The sequence below is a fragment of the Larus michahellis genome, chromosome W (assembly GCF_964199755.1).
Source record: "Larus michahellis chromosome W, bLarMic1.1, whole genome shotgun sequence".
NCBI classification, from domain to species: domain Eukaryota; kingdom Metazoa; phylum Chordata; class Aves; order Charadriiformes; family Laridae; genus Larus; species Larus michahellis.
In genome coordinates this window covers 6,622,123-6,642,349 of record NC_133929.1, presented here as the reverse complement: position 1 = coordinate 6,642,349, position 20,227 = coordinate 6,622,123, and the positions used below count along the sequence as shown (strand labels likewise).

The window sequence follows — 20,227 nt, the reverse complement described above, 5'->3', positions numbered from 1 at the left end:
TTGAGAGCAGCCCTGAAGAAAAGGACTTGGGGGTGCTGGTGGACGAGAGGCTCAACATGGGCCGTCAGTGCACACTAGCAGCCCAGAAAGCCAATCGTATCCTGGGCTGCATCAGGAGAAGCGTGGCCAGCAGGTCGAGGGAGGTGATTCTCCCCCTCTACTCTGCTCTCGTGAGACCCCACCTGGAGTACTGCGTCCAATTCTGGAGCCCCTACTACAAGAAAGATATGGACGTGCTGGAACGCGTCCAGAGAAGGGCCACGAGGATGATCAGAGGGCTGGAGCACCTCTCCTATGAGGACAGAGTGAGAGAGTTGGGGTTGTTCAGTCTGGAGAAAAGAAGGCTCCGAGGAGACCTTATAGTGGCCTACCAGTACCTAAAGGGGGCCTACAAGAAAGCTGGGGAGGGACTTTTTAGGATGTTGCGTAATGGTAGGACTAGAGGGAATGGATTAAAACGAGAGATGGGACGATTCAGACTGGACGTTAGGAAGAAGTTCTTCACCATGAGGGTGGTGAGACACTGGAACAGGTTGCCCAGAGAGGTGGTGGAAGCCCCATCCCTGGAAGTTTTTAAGGCCAGGCTGGATGGGGCTCTGAGCAACCTGATCTAGTGGGAGGTGTCCCTGCCCATGGCAGGGGGGTTGGAACTAGATGATCTTTAAGGTCCCTTCCAACCCTAACAATTCTATGATTCCCCCCACTCCTCCCTTCTTCCTGGGCTCAACTTAACTCTCAAATTCTCTACCTCCTCCTCCCCCGAGCAGCACAGGGGGAGAGGACAGTTGCAGTCAGTTCACACGTTGTCTCTGCCTCTCCTTCCTCCTCACACTCTTCCCCTGCTCCAGTGTGGGGTCCCTCCCACAGGAGACAGTCCTTCACAAACTTCTCCAACCAGGAGCCTGCTCTAGCACGGGCTCTCCATATGGTCACAGCTGAATCTTGAAGTGTGTCTTGGTCTACATGCAGAACATTTTTTTTTACCCCACTGTTAGCCAGCATTTCACACAAGAAGTAAGGTACCATAATCAAGGCAGAAAAAGTTTAAAATGGTCCTTGTCCCTACCTGAAAAGGTACAGTGTATTCCAGCCCTTTGAAAATGACTCTCACTTGGAAAGAGTAGAAAGGAAAGGAGTGAGATGGAAAGAATGGATGAGTAGAAAGGGTAGTTCAGTTGAAGACTCTTTCAAAGCACATCCGTGGCATTGATAGTTTGTAAGATCTTTGTGTGCGTTACCATGATACTTTATTTCTGATTGGAATATCCGGGCATCATCTCAGTACTAACAAATAATAGTATCCGTATGACAAGTTAAAGAGCCATAAATATATGTTGACTATATACTATTCCTCTTTAGCTACCTCCTCTAGACTTCGCTCACTAATACATCATCCTTAGATCCATCAACATTGCCAGCCTTGTAAGAAGCTTGAACAGCTTTTAAACGCCTTCACAACCAGGCTTTTATACAACAGGAATGTGTTATAATTTTGATAAAAAATGTTCTAATCTAAAGATTAAAGCTCTGATAAGCTTCTGGTTGTGGTGGTATTTCGTCAGGATTGTGAAAAAGTTCTGACTTCTTTCTGATATGAATTTTGCCTGGTGCAACTTGGCAGACTGGTGATACCATTTTAATACAATGAGAAAAATGGCTTTTTTTTTTTGTTCAGTGTTCCCAGAAATATAGTGTATTTAAATCCCTATAGTAATATGCATATAAACTTTTTTATTCTGACGGAAGCATGAAAATGAAAACAAGAGTGAACTCAAAAAGTGGAAGAGTTGAATACTGCTTCTATTGAAGCCAATGGCAAATCTTGCTACTTTTCTCTGGAATGCAAGTTCTAAAGCTTTGTTTTTATAGTCAAAACAAGCAATACGTGATACAAATTAAGCAGTTTTAGAACTTTTATATGCTAATGCACTTGAGCATCAATATAGTTATACATTTTTTTTAGTCTTCAGTGATAATTATCAGGAAATTCTGTATCTTTTTGGTCAGAGAAACAAAAACATTTTGTAAACATAGAGATTAAATAATGTTTTAGGAGAATGTAAAAGTGGTTATATCAAATAGTAATTAAAGCTAACAGTGGCTTGCCTAGCAGAATGTAGTCATTCTCAGGTAACATCAGTTTTGCCATAAAATTTTTTATGCTTTGCAGTAGTTAAGCTTTGACTGAATTATTCTGCCCACTGTAAATTACTTCTTTTATATTTTTACAGATAATAAAATATAAACCAGAAAAAAAAAATCTAAGGATTTCTTGGGAAGAGCCTTATCAGACAAGCACATTTACTTTGCATTCATATTACTGTTAGTCAGGACTTCCACAGAGTGAGTCAAAAATTCTAGAAGCATGTGGTAATGGGAGACACTTCCCTGGGTTTTTTGTGTCTGTGTATTCTGTCTTTCATTTGCTGTGGAGACATACATTTTTTGTCAAATTCTACTGATGCTTTTTATTTTTGGTGATTCAGTATTATTGTAGGCAACCTATTTCCTTACTTCACTTTTATTTCTGGGGACAGGGTGTAGCCCATCGTATTTAGTGGAATTTTGACTGATTCCAAAAAAGTGGGTTTTTTAAAGGATGTTGTTTTCTTCTGGTATCAGTAACTGAAAGATTTTTCTCAAATGGCAGCTTAGACATAGATAAAAGAATGTGTCTTCAAGCCGGACTAGAAAATGGATGCACCTGAACTCAAATTTTGATCATCAGACTCCTGCTTATTTGCTACCACATTCTAGAGATTATGAAACTCCATAGGCACACTGGATTTTGACATTTATTCACTGATTATCAGAAGTTCTACTTGCCTGTCTTGACACATAAGAGAAGCTGAGTGCCAACCTCTTTCCAAAGCCACACAGTGATTCACACACTAGACATTTGTCCACATATCCTCTCCAAAGGCCTCAATTTAGAAGGCATTCTTAGAGCATGTCTAATGAACTGAGTTCCACATGAGGTACAGCAATAGCTGTCTATTTTAACAGTGGGTTGGTGATATCTTGCTTTCTTGCATTTTTATAATATTTCTGGTTTTAGAATGCAACACTCAGAGTGCAGAACACAGCTCTGTGCAACTCTGAGGGGTTTCAAGCCTCTCTGTCTCCTGCTGTTCTACAAAGTGAACTGATCACTAATCCGTAGACTACTCTTATGATGGCAGGCGGGTCCTTCCAACATTATCTCTTTTCTGTTCTTTTTTGGTTAGGTAGAGATGCTTCAGAATTAGGCATACAACAGTAAAGTTTGGATCACTCAAGTCATTTTCTGAAAACAAATCTTAGGGTTTTTTCTTTTTCCCCCAGTTATATAATGACCTGTTTTGATGGGTGGAAGGTCTTTGGCATGCCACCTCTTGAATTTTGCCTCAGTTCCACATAGTAGTATTTACCAGATAACGTTTTGTCTCTGCAGCTCCTTTCATATGAAATGCCGTTCCACTCTTGACAGGTTTAGCATAATCTTTGTGTAGGATTTATGGCATCAGAAAGTGATTCTGATTCAAATACTACAGATACGCTTACAGGATAAAGGTTAACATGCCTATAGGGAATTCTAAAACTGTCCTTGCAAAAACTCCTGCTCAATTGTTAAAGAGGGACTGATTTGGGGAAGGTCTTAATTTTGTTAGCACTTGCCTCTTTTCCATTCTGCAGTTATGCTAATGTAAATGTCAGTTAATAGTCAGTAGGAAAAAGGAAGGAGAAGGCAGGGGGAACCAATATGAAGAAAGAGGAGGAAAAGCAGAGGTCTTTAGACCTGCTCCTTTTCTAATTACTGTTTTATCTGCTTGCTGTTAGAACGAGCAGAGGAGCAATAAAAGGGGAAAAACAAGAACTCTGAGAAAACAGAATTAAAATTTAAATAGGAAAGAAAAGCATGCATTGTAGGGGAGAGGGTACAGTATTTCTCTGAACCAATAATCTGGTTTCTGTGGAGTCCAGTAAAACATTTATCTTCCCATATGTTTATTGGGGAAGATGTGTTCATTGTAGCTCAGTGGTCTGTAAATGAGGTGGAGAAAGACTGTACTAAGTTCTACTTTTAATTTCTGAAATGCACACTCAAGTTTGTTTCATAATAATGTTACATGTGGTAGACCTTTCTACTTTGCAGCAGTGCTTTTCTTAAACCTAACCTAAAGGCTTTTTATATATAAAAGTAAATAGTAATACAATAGCCTAAATATAAATAGCAAAGAAAATCTGCTTTTATCAAATTAAAACTTATAAAAACTTTAACTTAATAAAGCAATCGTCAGTCAGCTTGCTTGTGTTTCTAAACATTTTAAAATTATCATTATCATATCTGGAAAATTGTGATTATAGTTTAATTATAAGAACATAAATATATTCTTCTATTTTCCATAATAGAATTTCTGACATGTTTATTGACTTTTTACTGAGATTTTCATTATTCATTTATATAAATATTTTTTCAGTGCACACCAAAGTGTGGCCCAGGATTCAAACACCGAATTGTTCTGTGCAAAAGCAGCGATCTTTTAAAAACTTTCCCAGTCACACAATGCCAGGAGGAAAGTAAACCTCCAGTCCGCATCCGCTGTAGTTTAGGCCGATGTCCTCCTCCTCGCTGGGTTACTGGAGACTGGGGACAGGTAAGATAATTCATATAAGTATTTATTGCTGTTAGTCTCCTACACATTAGTACCTTTAAGGATAAGATGTTGCTGGAAATGGATGAGATGGTTCCCATGACTGAAGAAAAGCTTCTCCCCTGTTTGTCTCAGATTGAAATGTTATTATGAATGATAGTTGTCTGCTGAACTATAAAGTATTTGCTGACAGTAATATAGTTTCTACTGGATGAGTTTCCATATGCATTTCTTAAAAAATTAAATAGTCCTTTTTACAGCTTTTTAGAAGGGGATTTTGGGATACAGCAATGTTGCAAGGTTTAGTATTTTTAAAACACATTTAACTTAGTTGAGAAACATGATGGAAATACAAAGCCAATTAAAATTTTACTAAGATACATAGCCACCCAAAAAAACCTTCCAGGATCTATATAATTTTACATAAAATACACTTAATTACCAGACAGGGATCTAAATTGTTACAGCACAGGCTGAATGGTGCTGCCGTTATGCAGTGATTCTAAATAGGATATACTGAATTTCCTTCTTTCATTGTGTTTTTGCATCTCAATTATGATCAATGGCCTGTTATTAAACGATAACTTGATATTTCAGTTTCTAAGTTTGCTGACTAATTTCCCACTAATGAAAATAAAACACCTTAGCTTAACTAACCATGGGAAAATAATTTGTGGTATTACAGTCTAATTGACTTTTTTTTTATGCTAGTTGTCCAGATGTGCATTTATCTTAAGTTGATATGTCTTAAAAACACCGTTTAGTTATTGAAATTCAAAAATATTTTAAAACAGCAAAGTATTTTTGTTTAAAAGATACTTTCCTTTTTCTATGAAAAAGTGCTCTAGCAGATTTGAATTCTTGTTCTCCTTGTTTTTTCTTCTTTGTTCTAAAGTAAATGATTTCTCTCTTGAAAACATGAACTTAAATTCAGACATGATATATGAAATAGTGTAAATTATATTCTCATACCTCAAATCCAAGCTGTTCAGGAAGCTAACATTGCATTGTGTTTTATTTTCTTTGAAAGACAAGTGGTTGCATATACTGTCAAAAAAACCCCAAAAATCTAAGCTATTTTATGAAAATTATTTTATGTATTAACCAAATCTCTTCAGTTGCTTGTCTTTTTTTTTAATTTGTCTATGTGTACTGTTCCTGATTGCTTTCCTGTTATCTTGTTTTACATTTAAAAATTGGATCCAAGTTGTTTTACTTTTTTATCTCTTATTTTTAGTGTTCTGCACAGTGTGGTCTTGGGCAACAGATGCGAACAGTACAGTGCCTCTCATACACTGGACAAGCATCCAGTGAGTGTCCAGAACCACTTAGACCTCCATCAATGCAGCAGTGTGAAAGTAAATGTGACAGTACTCCCATTTCCAACACAGAAGGTAAGTTTGCCATCTTAATATAATTTATTCTGGAAAGAGTAAAGCGACGTGATCAGTATCACTGCATTAATTTATTAGTAAAAGTCTGCATTACATCATCTCTCAGACTGTGAATGAATTTTTTACAATTATTTTCTAATTAGTCATTGTAGTTCAAAGGTGAAGCCAATAAAAACCTAAATACAGGTTATTCGTTTAAAAAAACACCCTTAAAAGCCTAAGTCATAGACAAAATACTATAATTTTTTGTCATTAATTTTCCAGTCTCTTTATTGGTTCAATGGAAATGTCCATCATAGCAGGGGGAGCATGATATACTTCTCATCCGCTGAACTGTTACCTGCTCCATCAGTGGTTAACATGATAATGTAGTGGCAAAAATAGTTGATTGCATGTTCGTTGAAAGACTGGGACCACAGATTTAATGCTGCATGGTGCTACAAGCCTGTTCTTATACTTTGACTTACTTTTCGGCTTCTTCTAATTAACTTTGAATTTCTTGGATTTATAATGCTTGTTTAAAATAATTACAGTATTTTTTACATGATACAACCTAATTTAATCAGACTATTAACTAACTTCATCATAACATATTTTTGCTAGAGGATATATTAGATAATAATGTCAAAATAAGATTATTAATGTGTATGAAAGGCTCCAGATCTGGACTCACAAATTGTCCAAGCCAACCTATTAGGAAATTCTGTCGTCAAAGTACAATTTGAGTGCTAGGCTGTAAAAAAAAGTTTCCTTACTGATTGTAAAAATTAAGAATAGTTGCTCACCAGATGAGTACATTCCATTTTGTGTGGAAGGGGAAAAGGAATCAAAAATTACCAAAACACACATGTCCAAAAATAAAGATTGCACAGCAATAATAGTTCTCTTAAAACAGGTATTCCCTAAATTTTGAGTGCTTGACTTCGCAATGTCACTAAAGCTGCTCCTTTTAATGTAACTAATCTCTGTACAGTATATAATGGAGTACCTTTTACACAGGTTCTCCAACTACACTGAAGTTTAATATCCTATTTATATGGAACAAATATTCTGATTTTAAATCAAAAAAGGCAAATTTATGCTACAATCTTCCCTGATTTGGTGTTCATTTAATACCTTCTGTATCCATTCAGGTTCACGCCATAGATTCAAAGTTGTCATAAAAGTATGTCAAATTGAGATGTCTGTAATGAAATGGAGCATACTAAAATCTTCCCAGAAATACACTGATTATTCACTATGAGCACTGTAATTTACTGCTTGGAAGTTTTAATTTTAAATAGAGGCTTATCATCCCATGTTGTCATTTGAAAAGCATCTTCATAATAGAATTTTACTTGGTTACTTTAATTCCCATTTTTATGTTTCATACTCTTAAGTAATCTTTAGGTGATGATTATCAATCTAGGAAAGATTCTGCCCTTTAAAGCTCAAAGGCTAACAGATATTTTATTTCCAAACACAGATGCCTTTCTCCAAAGTAAGGAAGTAATAAAGTACTTCTAAGTGCATGATTAGTCTCAATCTCCTCTTAATTTCAAGGTGAAAAAATCATGTTCTTATTTATAGTCCTTATGTTATTAATTCTTTAATATTATCAGGAAAATACACTGATCTCATAGATGAATACAATCAGGGATTTTCTGTGTGTGATCTATGGACACTGGGTGGCCACGGACTTCTTTAAAGTAGAACTGTGCAGGGAAACTATGAAAAGCAATCCTGTTGGCAATAGAGTTTTCCAGGGACCTGCATCTTCACTGGAAAATTTTTGGGAACTGCAAATTAAAAATTTTGAAAACCACTTACTTAGTATTCCAGATGGACTTCAGCTCTTTGGCCTGCATTCTGAGTTGGCCAGGCATAAGCCAGCTCCTTACTGACAGCGTGCAGCCTCATTAGCACAGTACTTTGCTTGAGCTAATAAGTCCTAGGAAGAATTGAGGGGAAAAAGATATAGCACAATCTCTTCCAGTAGATACAGTTCCCAATACATCGCCACTTAGCACCCCATGTTTACTTTTGTCCCATATTGAAGGTATTTACTGGAAACCACTGATTATTTGTAAGCGGTTAAGTGGCTCAAATGGCTCAAAAGTAAATGTAACCTCAAAGTTCATTTAACAATTTAAAATACCTACATCCTTTCAGAAGAACCTAGTTGCAATCCATAAAATACTAAGGGTCCCCTATCCCCAAATTAGACAAAAAATTTGTCTTAAAAGTATTTTTTTCAATATTTTGGCAAGCATTTCTTAAATATATATCCTAATTTATAAACATTTCAGAGCTACTATTAAATGCTGAATTTAAGAAGCACAGAGTGTTTGCAGAATAATGTGCACGTATTGCACATTTTTTGCTTACGCTTGGCTTAAAAAAAGTCCTCTTAGGCACAAGAGGAGCTGACATCTCTTGTGTTAGTAAAGTGTTACCCTTTAAACAGGGAGGCATATTTTTTTCAGCATACTAGAGATGATGGAAAGCTTTTAAGATTTCAAGAACTAATTAATCCTAAAGAGCACAACAACTATTTTTGGAAAGATAATACTTTCTAAGCAAGAAGTATTTCAGTGCTGGTATTTCCTTGTGGATGTATTTGTGAAAGGAGTATTCTGTGCCTGTATGCCTGCATCTGTCTCTCTCCAGGTACAGTGGTATGCGAACTGTGTATCTGTATTTGGGTTTCAGGGAAGGAGTCAGGCCTCTCAGAGGGAGGGTTCTGCCCCTTGAGAGTCCATGTGCATAGCAGAGCATATCTGCTCGCATGCAGAGACTTTGTCCACATGCCAACTAATAGTACTGCCTTGTGCTTTGGGCCCCGCTGTGGGGGTTTTGCAGCAGGGTCAGACTAGCTATGGGGATTCCCTTCCTATTTCAAACCCCAGAGAATCTCCTGATTCCCTTCGCTCCCCAAACACTGGTGCTCACAGCCTATGGGACCCATGTATCAATTTCCGGACAATTTAATTTTGGTAACCCGAGATAAGTACATACATGATTTTGAGAAAGCTTGAGCCACTCCACAGTGTAATGATCATGTTAGTAAAGTTTAAAAGCACTTTCTCGGGGAAAGTAAAGGTTGTTTACATTAAATAAGAGTCAAAATTTTGGGGATATAGAAATAGTAAAAGTTACAATATATCTTGTCACATTTCACATCTGCTTTAGCTCTTTGTTTTCTTTAAACTCTTCGCTGGAGATTTAGAATATTATAGACAAGGTTTTGACAGACTGCCACTGATGAGGGTAACATTACATTTGCTGTTGGAAGTGAACTACACGCAGCATGTACCACACAATTTGAAATGTATTCAGAATGATTTTATTCTCTTAAGTGTATGTGTGTGTGTATATATATATCTGATGAATCTAGACTGCTAATGGCCATCTGAAACTTTACCTGAAAAACCGTTTTATCTATTTTTATGTCATTTCAGTTTTCCTTGTATTTCTTGTGGTATGTCTTTGCAGTCTCTTTAGCTGAAGGCACAGTGACATTTTGTGTTTTTATTACTGTAATGTGATACTTAATATCATAATATTGTCTGATCTGGCCACAAAGTTCAGAAAAGAAGAGATTAAAGCATGTAGATTATTTAAAGTTATTAACAGTAGTTACTAGGAACAAAAAGGGCTCTACTAAACCTCTTCCTTTCAACCACAGCCCTATGAATAATAGGCTACTTCATCGGCCACTATATATATTTCAAAACTGATTTTTAAAACAGAAGTTGTGGACAACTTCCAGAATATTGTCTCACTGCTGTCCAAATGGCATTGGCTGAACAGGGTCCAGGTTTGGTCAAGAGGAAGAATAACGTAAGGAAATATGAAATGGGATAATTTCAAATCCTACTTTTAGCAAAAATGAAGTTAGTGTCTTTACCTGTATTTAATATACATATACATATACAATGTATATGAGGGTTATTTTTGGGATTGAGTGAACTTTTTACATTTCGCCAAGATCAAGTGAACCTTTTTTTTCCTTACTTCAATTATAATTCACCATCTGTCTCTCCTATATTCCCAGTCTCCACAAACACAAGTACCTGAAATATTTCTGGAAGATATTTGACCTCTTTTGGGAAGAGTTTTTGAAATAAAATAGTGACCATGTACAGTTGCTGATAGAGAAACATGTCTGTTTCAACCAACTACCCCCAATGTCTTTTCTGCTGACATCCAACTCTGTTTCTAAGCACGTAACTTGCTACTACAGTATGCTTGCAGCATGAACGCACTGTCCATAACTACCTGTTCTGGAGCAAAAATATTGTATTAGGAGGTCGTATGTAGAAGGAAGACAAGTAGGAGTAGCTGAAGGATTGTACATGATGATTGTGTTTGTTTCACTATTACTTTTTTCTTTTCCTACCTGTTTGGTGTGTCTGTCTGTTGTCTCTTTTATATTTGGCTTACAGACATCTTGGAGTCAAGGACTGTTGTTCTGTCAGGCCTTGGAGCAACAGCATTATGGCCTCCAGTCTTCACTTCTAGATATCAAATCAATACAAAATATGACAATAGTCAAAGTACTGCTAGTTTCTCTCCTTTGTATTCATATTTTCTTTATAGCTGTTGTGTTTTGAGAAAGATTGTAGGAGGAAGCCAGTATTGAATGTAACCTTAAAACAGTAAAAATTTACAGCATTCTTTTGAGACAAATTATTTTCCGAGAAATTAATCTAATTTCATTCTTCCCACCACTTCATTTTTGCAATTCAAACTTGTGGGTTTTGCTTTTTCGAAGTATGCATCTTCCATCTTTGGCAAGGCTCCTTGCCAAAGTCCTATTTTAATATCAGTCTGGAAGAAACTGTGCAAATGCTTTTAACTAAAACCCTATCAGGCATCTATCACAATATTGACTCCAGTGCAAAGCAAATCTGCAGGAGCAACATCTGAGCTGTAGAACCTGAGTGTACCACTGAGCTCTCAGATACAGCCATATCTCCAGCTATAATCAGAATAAGACCTGGGCATGGACCAAACTATTCCATTCCCGATTCCCACCTTCTTTCTACAGAAAGGAAACTGATCCAGAAGAGAACCACAGCTCCTGCAATGTACACCCACAAGTCACTTTAGATACAACCTGTGTGGGATAGAAAAGAAGTAATTCTTCCTCTGTGTGGTTGAGCTCTTGTTCTCCCTTCCTGGAAGAGTTGCCTGCCAGTATGACAATGGCTGCTGAGGCAGTAAGTTCAGCATGTAGGGAAAACACAAGTATGAAAAAAAGCTCTTACATGTCTATTACAGGCATAAAAATGGCTTTTCCTCCTGCATAAAAGACAGCATGGATGTATGGAACCAAGCCTAAAGTATAATCCACCATTCAGTCCAGTCACTGAACTCACACTGTTAGTTCCTTTATTTATAACACTCGTTGCTTTCTCCATCCCCATTAGCTGCAATGCATATTCTATTTCAAGGATTCTTACAAATGCACAGGCATGGTACCAAATAGTGTGAATCATGTTAGATTTTGGATAACCTCTCACAGATTAATAAAATAACTCCTCAGAAAGAAAATATAAAAGTATTGTAAGAAAAATGACTTGTATTTCCTAGCTGTCTAAAGTGATCATTTATCCCAATAAATGTTAATTCTTTCAAGACAAAGTGGGCACACTTCTAAATGTCTGGGAGAGAAGCCCTGCAAACATTTTTATGGCTTTTAAAATATATTGTGTGCACTAGGCTGGACTAGAAAGAGTAATTACAAAGAGGGCAAGGTGGATGGATAGAGAAGCAGCATGTTAAATGTCAAATTTTCTTTGTACTTTAATTTTTATTTCTGATTTTTTTTCTCTTTAATGCCCTTAATTATTAGAGTGCAAAGATGTGAACAAAGTGGCATATTGCCCACTGGTGTTGAAGTTCAAGTTCTGCAGTCGAGCATACTTCAGACAGATGTGCTGCAAGACCTGCCAAGGACACTGACACACAGAAAGCATGAGAATTTGCCTTGTTATTATTGTGGAAAAGTGTCCATCAAATGGAGCCACAGAGCGGAATGAGATTGACGTCCTTGCAAATGCATTACCCTGTGGAAGACATAACCACTGGTCAGCCCCAGCTGACAGGATTTCAATATTATTTTAACTTCTGTGAAGTGGGATTTATTCATCCAAAGTGCTGGACACAGTATAAGGAGGGCATGACAAATTGGAAAGATCCACACAGCACATATAGAATAGCTTACTGTGGAACATTTGTGTTCTCTTGACTAAATCCAATAGTCTGTTTACCTCCTTGGACCATTAAAATAATTTTTATTATGGACTTAGCGATGACACTGAATCCATTTGTATTTAAAACTTTTTAAAATGTAGTGTTATGACTTGATCTAATATGGAAGTAAAGAAGAATAAAAAAAAATGTTGTCATGGCTTAAAAATGTTAACTATTTTATCTCACAACACAGCACCACAATTTAAATTATAAAATGAGCTTGGAAATGTTATTTAAGGAGCAGAAATTAAAACAATATGTATTTTTCCTTCATTCCACCTAACTCCCTTTGGAGTAATCCATATTTCCTGAATGCTGCTGTGAGCCATATATAAAGCTATACTAAATAGAACAACCATGAAGTGACTTAGTTTTAAGAGGCGCAACAGTTACTGCAGTGGTGCATGAAATACAAGTGTGCTATGAAATGAAATTAAATCTGTGTTGTGGATTTATAGCCATCTTACCATTGTAAAAGTGAAGCTGAGATTTCCACTGAAAGGGAACATATTTCAATATCATGGAAGAGGCAGACTCCAATAGCGGTGAAGACCGTATTGCCAGCTCCTTCACTACTACCATACAGGTTGCTTAGAACTTCCACTTTGACTCCAGCTCACTTTTGTTTACAGCACCAGCCACAAAGAAGATACAACTTTGTGGGCATCTAGATCTGGTTTACATGTTACTTTTGATTTTCCAACACCAAGGCGTTCCAGTGCAAAAGATAAGCCTACTGTGTAATAGCAACAATCCTTTGCAAAGCTGAAAGTTAAAATGGATTCCAGATGTTCCCTTCTTTGATACCATAGCAGAAGGGCATTTGTTTATGAGAAAGAATATGTGAATGTGCAGTTCAGGAGACCACATCTGAGTGGGCAAGGATTACAACCAAAGAATAAAAGACTCATGGAGATATCTAGGTTCTGTTCAAATGAGAAGTCAAAAGTGTGCTTAAGCCAAGAGGCCTGTTGGGCTATCAGGAGAAAGGCACACTGGAAAAGAGGTGGCTAGAATGAAGTCTGGCCACCTTCATCTACATATTTAAAACTGGACCATATTTAAAGCTAGGGGCAGCTTTCAGTGTGAGACTGGAACAAACTCATGCCTCTAGATTAGTAGCTAGATGATTTACCTATTCTGCTGCCATACTCCACTTATTTCATATTACTGTATTTTTAATATTCACTTTGCATTTTAAAATATGAAACCAAACTATTTAGGCAAGTCACATTCAAGAATCTATCATAAAAAAGTTTAATGTCATGCTCATCTTCCCCTTCACTTTTCAGTAACAGACTCAACAAGGAGACAAGGAAAGTGGATACTTGTTTCTATTAATATATTGTACTTGAACACTTGTAGTTTGCAGCAGGTACTTGATAAATGTGCTTTTGTGTCCAACTATGCCTCCTTTGTTGTAGTGCAATTAAAATTATGTGAACAATAACATTTTACAAATTCTAACTCAAACAGCACTTTTTAAAAAAGTACTCTTTTTAGTGAAAAATAATTTCATAATATCATGCAATTGAAGTGTATCAGTGTATTTTACCAATAACAAGCCAAATGTGTTGCACACTATTTACTAATGTGAATTAACATGGAACAATAGATATTGTTAACAGGACTCATACTATGAAATCCCCCTAACATATTGACAATCTATCTATCTGTGGGGTTTTGTGTAGCCCACATATTCATGACCATCAAATTCCTGTCATCTGCTACCTCTTGCCAGTATTTCCACTTACATATGCCTATGATCAGTGGAATTAATTTTCAGTTGGCTTGCATGTATTCACAAATGCTTATCTGCTGCTCTCATGACCATGGAAACAGCTCCTGTTAAAACTGACACCAGTAGATAAAAAACCCCAATCTTTAGGATTTGCACATACGGATTAAGGGCAGTATGTAGTCCTCCTCTGTTAAGTGAATCGACTTTCTATATCCTTTTGACAAAACACCTTGGTGCTAGCATACTCTGGTTAGGTCAAAAAAAAACAATAAAAGGAAAAGGGGTTGCTATGGCATCCTCTAAGCAAGAGGCCTCTTTTTATCAGGGTTCGGTTTTCTCCAGGGCATGATTTTGTTTATCAGCTAATGTGTCTTTTCAGATAACAAGAAAAGGGTTTTTTATGTATTCATAAGAAACGTTTTTTTTTACCTCACTTAGGACATTAAAATTGTAAGGAGTGTTTCCACAGACACATTTTGCTCTCTTACTGGTGCTAGAATACTAGGGAGTCCAATGTTTACTCTGCAATATAACACCACCAAGACTGGAATTTAAAGAACTCCCTGGAGCAACGTTGAATTGTATTGTTAAAGGGAACAAAACACAGAATGTATGTGGATTTACAAACTAAGCAATGCCTCAGATTAAGACTGAAAAATGAAACCTAATTCAAAGAAAAAGAGTTTGTTCCCACAACACAGTTCATTGCTGCTGCTACACTGTAGCCATCTATATAGTCTAAGCTAAATAGTGTTATATTCCTAAATAGTGACAATAGGACTATTTGTATAGGCTATAAATATGACAAGCCTAGAATCAAATAGTAGAATACTCAATGCAGAAATCAATCTGGTGCCAGTACTTCCACTGAGCAATACTATCAGCTGAAAAAGATCAAAACAGAAAGAAAAATCTACAGATTAACCCCTCAAGATGTATACACACAAAATTAGTCCATTTTGTTAGGAACTTTGTAATGGAGTGAATGTCACATAGATATCCTTAATAATACAGACTGAAATTACCTTTGTATTATTGTGATTAGTTGCTTATTATTTTATACTTTGTATTAATGTGGTACACTGTTACTTTATTATTATTATTTTTTGCTTTTGTAAATTATATTCTAATTTATTGTCATGTTTCTTAACACTTGTTCTACATGCATTCTCCTGCTTGTAATGAAAACAAAAATATTGTAACACTTGATGCAGTGAAATTCCGCAGTAGACACAGATTTGTTTTTAACATAGATAATTTAGTAAAATAAAACTGCAGCTTTTAAGGATGATACCCATGGTACAGTTGTCTGTTCCCTGACTTACAGTTGCTAGAATTCTGTATGCTTAACATTTCCTTCGTCAGATACATAAACAAATATATAAGATGTTTTCTTTCAAGTAACATCTATATGTTATGCCAGAATTCTGTCTTGTCAGCAGCAATGTTTGTCATATATAAGCAAAACAAAAAGGAAAAGTTAAGAATGTGATAATGTACATTATTAGATAATATTTTAGCTTAAGCAATAAATGTAGATCAAGAATGAAATTAATGGCAGCAAAATATCCTGTACTTCTTGGAATGATTTCATTAACAGCCAGTCAATAATAACAATAACAAAAAAATGTCTTTCTTGCATTGAGCTTTTAAGGTTTTATCTGGGAGGAATGGACAGGACAGGTGACCCAAAACTGACCAATGGGGTATTCCATCCCATCTGCCCCATGCTCAGTATAAAAGCTGAGGGATCAAAGGGTCAGCTCTCTTTCTTCAATGGCCGATGTCTGAGGAGGACCCTGTCTGTTCATCTGCCTTTGATCCCGATCCGTGTGTTCCTGACTCCAACTCTGGAACCAGTTCCCACCCGTCGCTGAGTCCAGCCTGGGACTTCCCCAGTGCCTGCTGGTGACATCATCCTGAGAGCTCAGTACGGTTTTGTATATATACTGTATCTATTTCATTATTTCCTTCTTATTTTGTTATTAATATTTCATTAAAGTAGTTTAGTTTCTTCTAAACTTGTAAATTCCTTTATCTCTCCTCCTCCTCTCCTTGTGCGAGAGGTGAGGGGAGAGCATCTGTCGCCGGCCATTGGCCAATTTGGCCAAAACCACGACAGATTTATTGGTGCCCAACATGGGGCACAAACAGAGCTCTGATAGATTGCCTGAATAGTTTGAATTCCAGCTTGCTCAGGGAGAACGGACAGTTCACATCATGTTGTTCTGATGTGAAATGTTATATCGTGCCTTTAGAGAGCTTTGTATGAAGTTAATTGATGCAGTGGGGATTAACTGGTCGAACATATTGCATGGTTTATTTCTTGTGTTTGGATGCAGTGGGTTGTGTGCTATGTTGGTGTGGATTTGCCTTCAGATGTATAAAATAATTGCTTGGATAATGGTTCTACTTGCATATCTCAGGCATCACGTGATGGATTCTTTTACAAATTACACTTTTGATTTTACCTGGGGAAAGTTTACTTTGCCCTTGGATGATTATGCCAAAGTGACACTAACAGAATTAGGGGATGGAAAACCTTCGGGCTGTTTAGAGAGTGAATGCTGCTTTCATTCCTACGTGATTTTGTTGTTGGGTTTCCTGAATGTGTTGCAGGGGTGGTTTATTGTTAAATATCAGTGCAGGAGTGAGTATTATGTGACATGTGATATTGCTACTCAAACCCCACAGCCAAAATCAAAGATAGCAGAAATACAAACAACCCCCCCACCGAAAGCCACAGCAGAAACCAAACAACTCAGACTACTGCCCAAGCCACAACACAGACACAAACAACCCCCCCCACCGAAAGCTACAGCACAGACACAAACAACGCCATCGGCTCCGACACCAGCCCGAGCGGCGTCGGTTGCCGTCCCACAGGCCCCGACATTGGCCAGGCCCACAGCGGCCGCCCCCCACCGGCCCCGGCTCCGGAGAAAGCCACGCCTCCGCCTGTACCGGCAAAAGCCGCGGCTCCAGCTCCGGCCCCAGCAAAAGCCACGCCACCAGCCATACAGACACCGGCGAAACCCCCGGCCCAAGCCACGGCCCGGCCCATGCCGGCAGCAGTCACTCCGCAGCCTGCAGTCAAAGTTACCCCGCCGCCTGCCCCTCCCCCCCCACGCCTGTATCGCCGGCCCCTCCCCGCCCGCAGCGGCACCGGCTGCTCCAGCCCCGACAAGGAGCACGGTCACTGCTCCGGCTGCTCCGACAACCAGCGCTGCTGCTACTCAAACTCCAGCAGAACCAGCACAGGTTGCCCCGGTGACCAGGAAACAGAAAAAGTCGGCTCGTTCCCCTGCCTCTGACGACAGAGACCAGCCCAAGCCAGACAGCACAGGAGAGGGTTCCTCTGAGGAAGATCCAGGAGAGGGTCCTTCTCAGCCAGCATTAACACAGGATGAGGACTCAGATGCAGAGATAATCATTAAATCCTTCTCTATGAAGGATTTGAGAAATATGAGGAAGGACTGTAGTCATCAAGAAGGGGAGACACTTGTCTCCTGGTTGCTCTGATGCTGGGACAATGGCGCTGACAGCATAGATTTAGATGGCAGAGAAGCTAAGCAGTTGGGAAACCTGGCCAGAGATGGAGGGATTGATAAAGTGATTGGGAAGAAGACAAACACTCTCAGTCTCTGGAGGCGACTGCTATCAGCTGTGAAGGGCAGGTATCCCTTTAAGGATGATATCGAATGCTGTCCAAGCAAATGGACCAGCATGGAGAAAGGTATTAAGTACATGAGGGAACTGGCTGTGTGAGAGGTGATTTATGGCGACTGGTAAGTGATTATAGACCCTAATGAAATGCCATGCAAATGATCTTTGTCAAGAAAGTTTGTGCAGAGTGCACCATCAAATTATTCCCACACTTTGTCAGCAATGGTCTGGGGAGGATCTGATGCACCAACTGTAAATGAGGTGGCTAACAAAGTGCAACAGTATTGTAATAAATAGAATCATGTTTGTTAATCAAATCAGGCTTTCTTAAAGGCTGGTGAAAACTTACACTGTTTCGACTCTTCACATACTTGAATCGTAGGCATCCGGTGTGCTATCTGGTGCACTTTGACACCTCAAGGCCTAAATCACAGGCATCTGGTGTGTTTTAACACTTCAAAGGGAAGAGCTAAGTTGTGAGATAAGCTGAAAAGAGTCTCCCCAAGGACACTGATAAAGATGAGGAGCCTTCAGCCCCACGACCATCAGGAGGCGGGACAAGACCGACCCCCTAGCAACACGTCGCTCAGACACGGAATATACCAGGATTGACACATATACGGGAACCAGAAGAGTATATAATCAACTACTTTCGGGAAGTGGGTGTGCGCCGTTGGCGGAGCAAAGACTCCCCGGCTGCCCAGCGCTGTTTTGCTTGTTGCCGCTTGCTTAATAAACTAATTTGATTAATTGGACTGGTTCCTGTCAATTATTGGGCCTCAATCTATAACAGTATGAAGACAGTCTCTCTCATCCCCTCACTGTGGCAGCCATAGAGAAAATGGCTGAGCAAACCAAGACAATGGCTGAGACAATGGAAAAAAAATGTCTGAGACAATGGAAAAAAATGACTAAGACAATAGCTGAGCAAAATAAGAAAAATTATAAACTTTTTCAGAAATTGCTTGAAAACCTGTCTGAGATGGGGAAAGAATCTCACTCTTCCCCTGAAGGGACCCAAGTCTCAGTCATTAAGAAAAAACACCCTCCTATGAGATCAACTCAAGGGAAACAGGACCTGCTCCAAGATTTCCTGTGGCTTTGCCTCTGCAACTACAGAGAGGACATGAATAAGTGGGATAAGAAACGTACTTCAGTCCTACAGGCACGAGTGCTTGAGTTGCAAGGTAAAGCAGATAGAAGAAAGAATTCCTGCAGGAGGGTGGCTGCTCCAGTCCATGCTAAGTGATTCTTTGGTCCGTGTAGGAACTCATCTTCTAATTGTAGATTTTGTTCTCAACATTAGGGTTGCCCTGTCTCCAGCCAGGAGGAGGAGAGGGACAGCTGAGTTTATTGGACTGTGTGGATTCGATGGCCTGTGTCGCATTAAAAGGACTGTAGTTTTGATATTTGTCTGTCAGAGTCCCAGGACTTTCACTGATTTACTATCAGAGTCCCAGCAAAGGACTTCCACTGAATCAGATTCACAAATAATCGAAATTAGTTATTTTATTGAGAGCGACAGTCGCAGATTCAAGATTGCCGTTGATAAATTCACTAACTACAATAGCGCTAATTACTTAAGGTTAGTATTGCTAGCAAAAATAACGATAGTACAACAACCGGGGGCAACATTCACCAGAGGGTGACAGGCGCAGCGCTTACCCAGAAAGGCGTCCCTGCCTGGGGTGGAGGAAGAGAACACAGCCCATGGACTGGTCCGTCAGGTATCAAGTTTCTTCTCTCCCAATTTAACAGTCATTCTCTCCATCCTTTTATCCCCAAAATTACGAGGTTTCCCTCCCCTAGGTGACGTGTAGTATGATTGGGGTGGAGAGACGAGTGCTATAGTCATATATGTTTAGCATGATCTCTAAAATCTTCATTAGCATGTACAGGGGTGTCAACTTTAATATGCATTTCACAGGTAATGAGGCAAAGGTCAATTACCAGACATGGCAGCCTCTCAAGGGAACAAAGAGCTACACAAGGTCTCTGTTATCTTGATTTTACTGTCTCTGCTGAGGAAAAGCAGGGCTGTCCTGGCTCCCCAAGACTACCCCGTCATTTATGTATCCTGCGATAGCCAGACAAGCCTTCACTCCCCTGGGCTGCACAAGAGATAGCAAGGCCAGTCTTAATTGCTCTTTGAGCACAGAGCCTTCACCTCGTTATCCAAATTCCACAGCCTGGCACACATACTTTCCCCCCTCTGTATACTGAGGAAAGCTAGAAAGTTACTTTTTTAAGGGCAAGAGAAAAGGTAGGAAACTCAACAGGATTCATATCATTGCAGAAGTCTTTATGTAGAAAACACAAATATTCTCAGATGTTATAAAATTACAAGGACTGGCAGGATAAATATCCCATTCTGATTGAGAATGGAATGCTCACCACACTTTTAAAGAAGTGTCAATTATCTTTCTCAGTGAAGGCAACTGTTTTATAAAATTTTAAGCTTTGCTCACCATTTTATAAAAATAATGACCTTAGTGAAATGCTACTTCTTTCTGGGTGGTTTCAAGGGATTACCTTCAAGCTGGAAACTGCCA

At 38.7% G+C, this 20,227-nt stretch overlaps 1 protein-coding gene across 8 annotated transcripts in view; it reads left to right on the top strand.

Annotated features, from left to right (window-relative positions):
• ADAMTS6 (ADAM metallopeptidase with thrombospondin type 1 motif 6) overlaps window positions 1–15,986 on the top strand; it is a 189,757-nt gene extending 173,771 nt beyond the window's left edge. For 6 of the 8 annotated variants that reach the window (XM_074568626.1, XM_074568625.1, XM_074568627.1 and 3 more), the window contains 3 exons: window positions 4,461–4,637; window positions 5,872–6,028; window positions 11,868–15,985. In XM_074568626.1, coding sequence (XP_074424727.1) covers window positions 4,461–4,637; window positions 5,872–6,028; window positions 11,868–11,977 — 444 coding nt within the window. In that variant the 3' untranslated portion in view covers window positions 11,978–15,985. Of the gene's footprint in view, window positions 1–4,460; window positions 4,638–5,871; window positions 6,029–11,867 lie in introns of all 8 variants that reach the window. The other 2 variants (XR_012584803.1, XM_074568630.1) reach the window with 2 other exon arrangements.
• The last annotated feature ends 4,241 nt before the right edge of the window (window positions 15,987–20,227 follow it).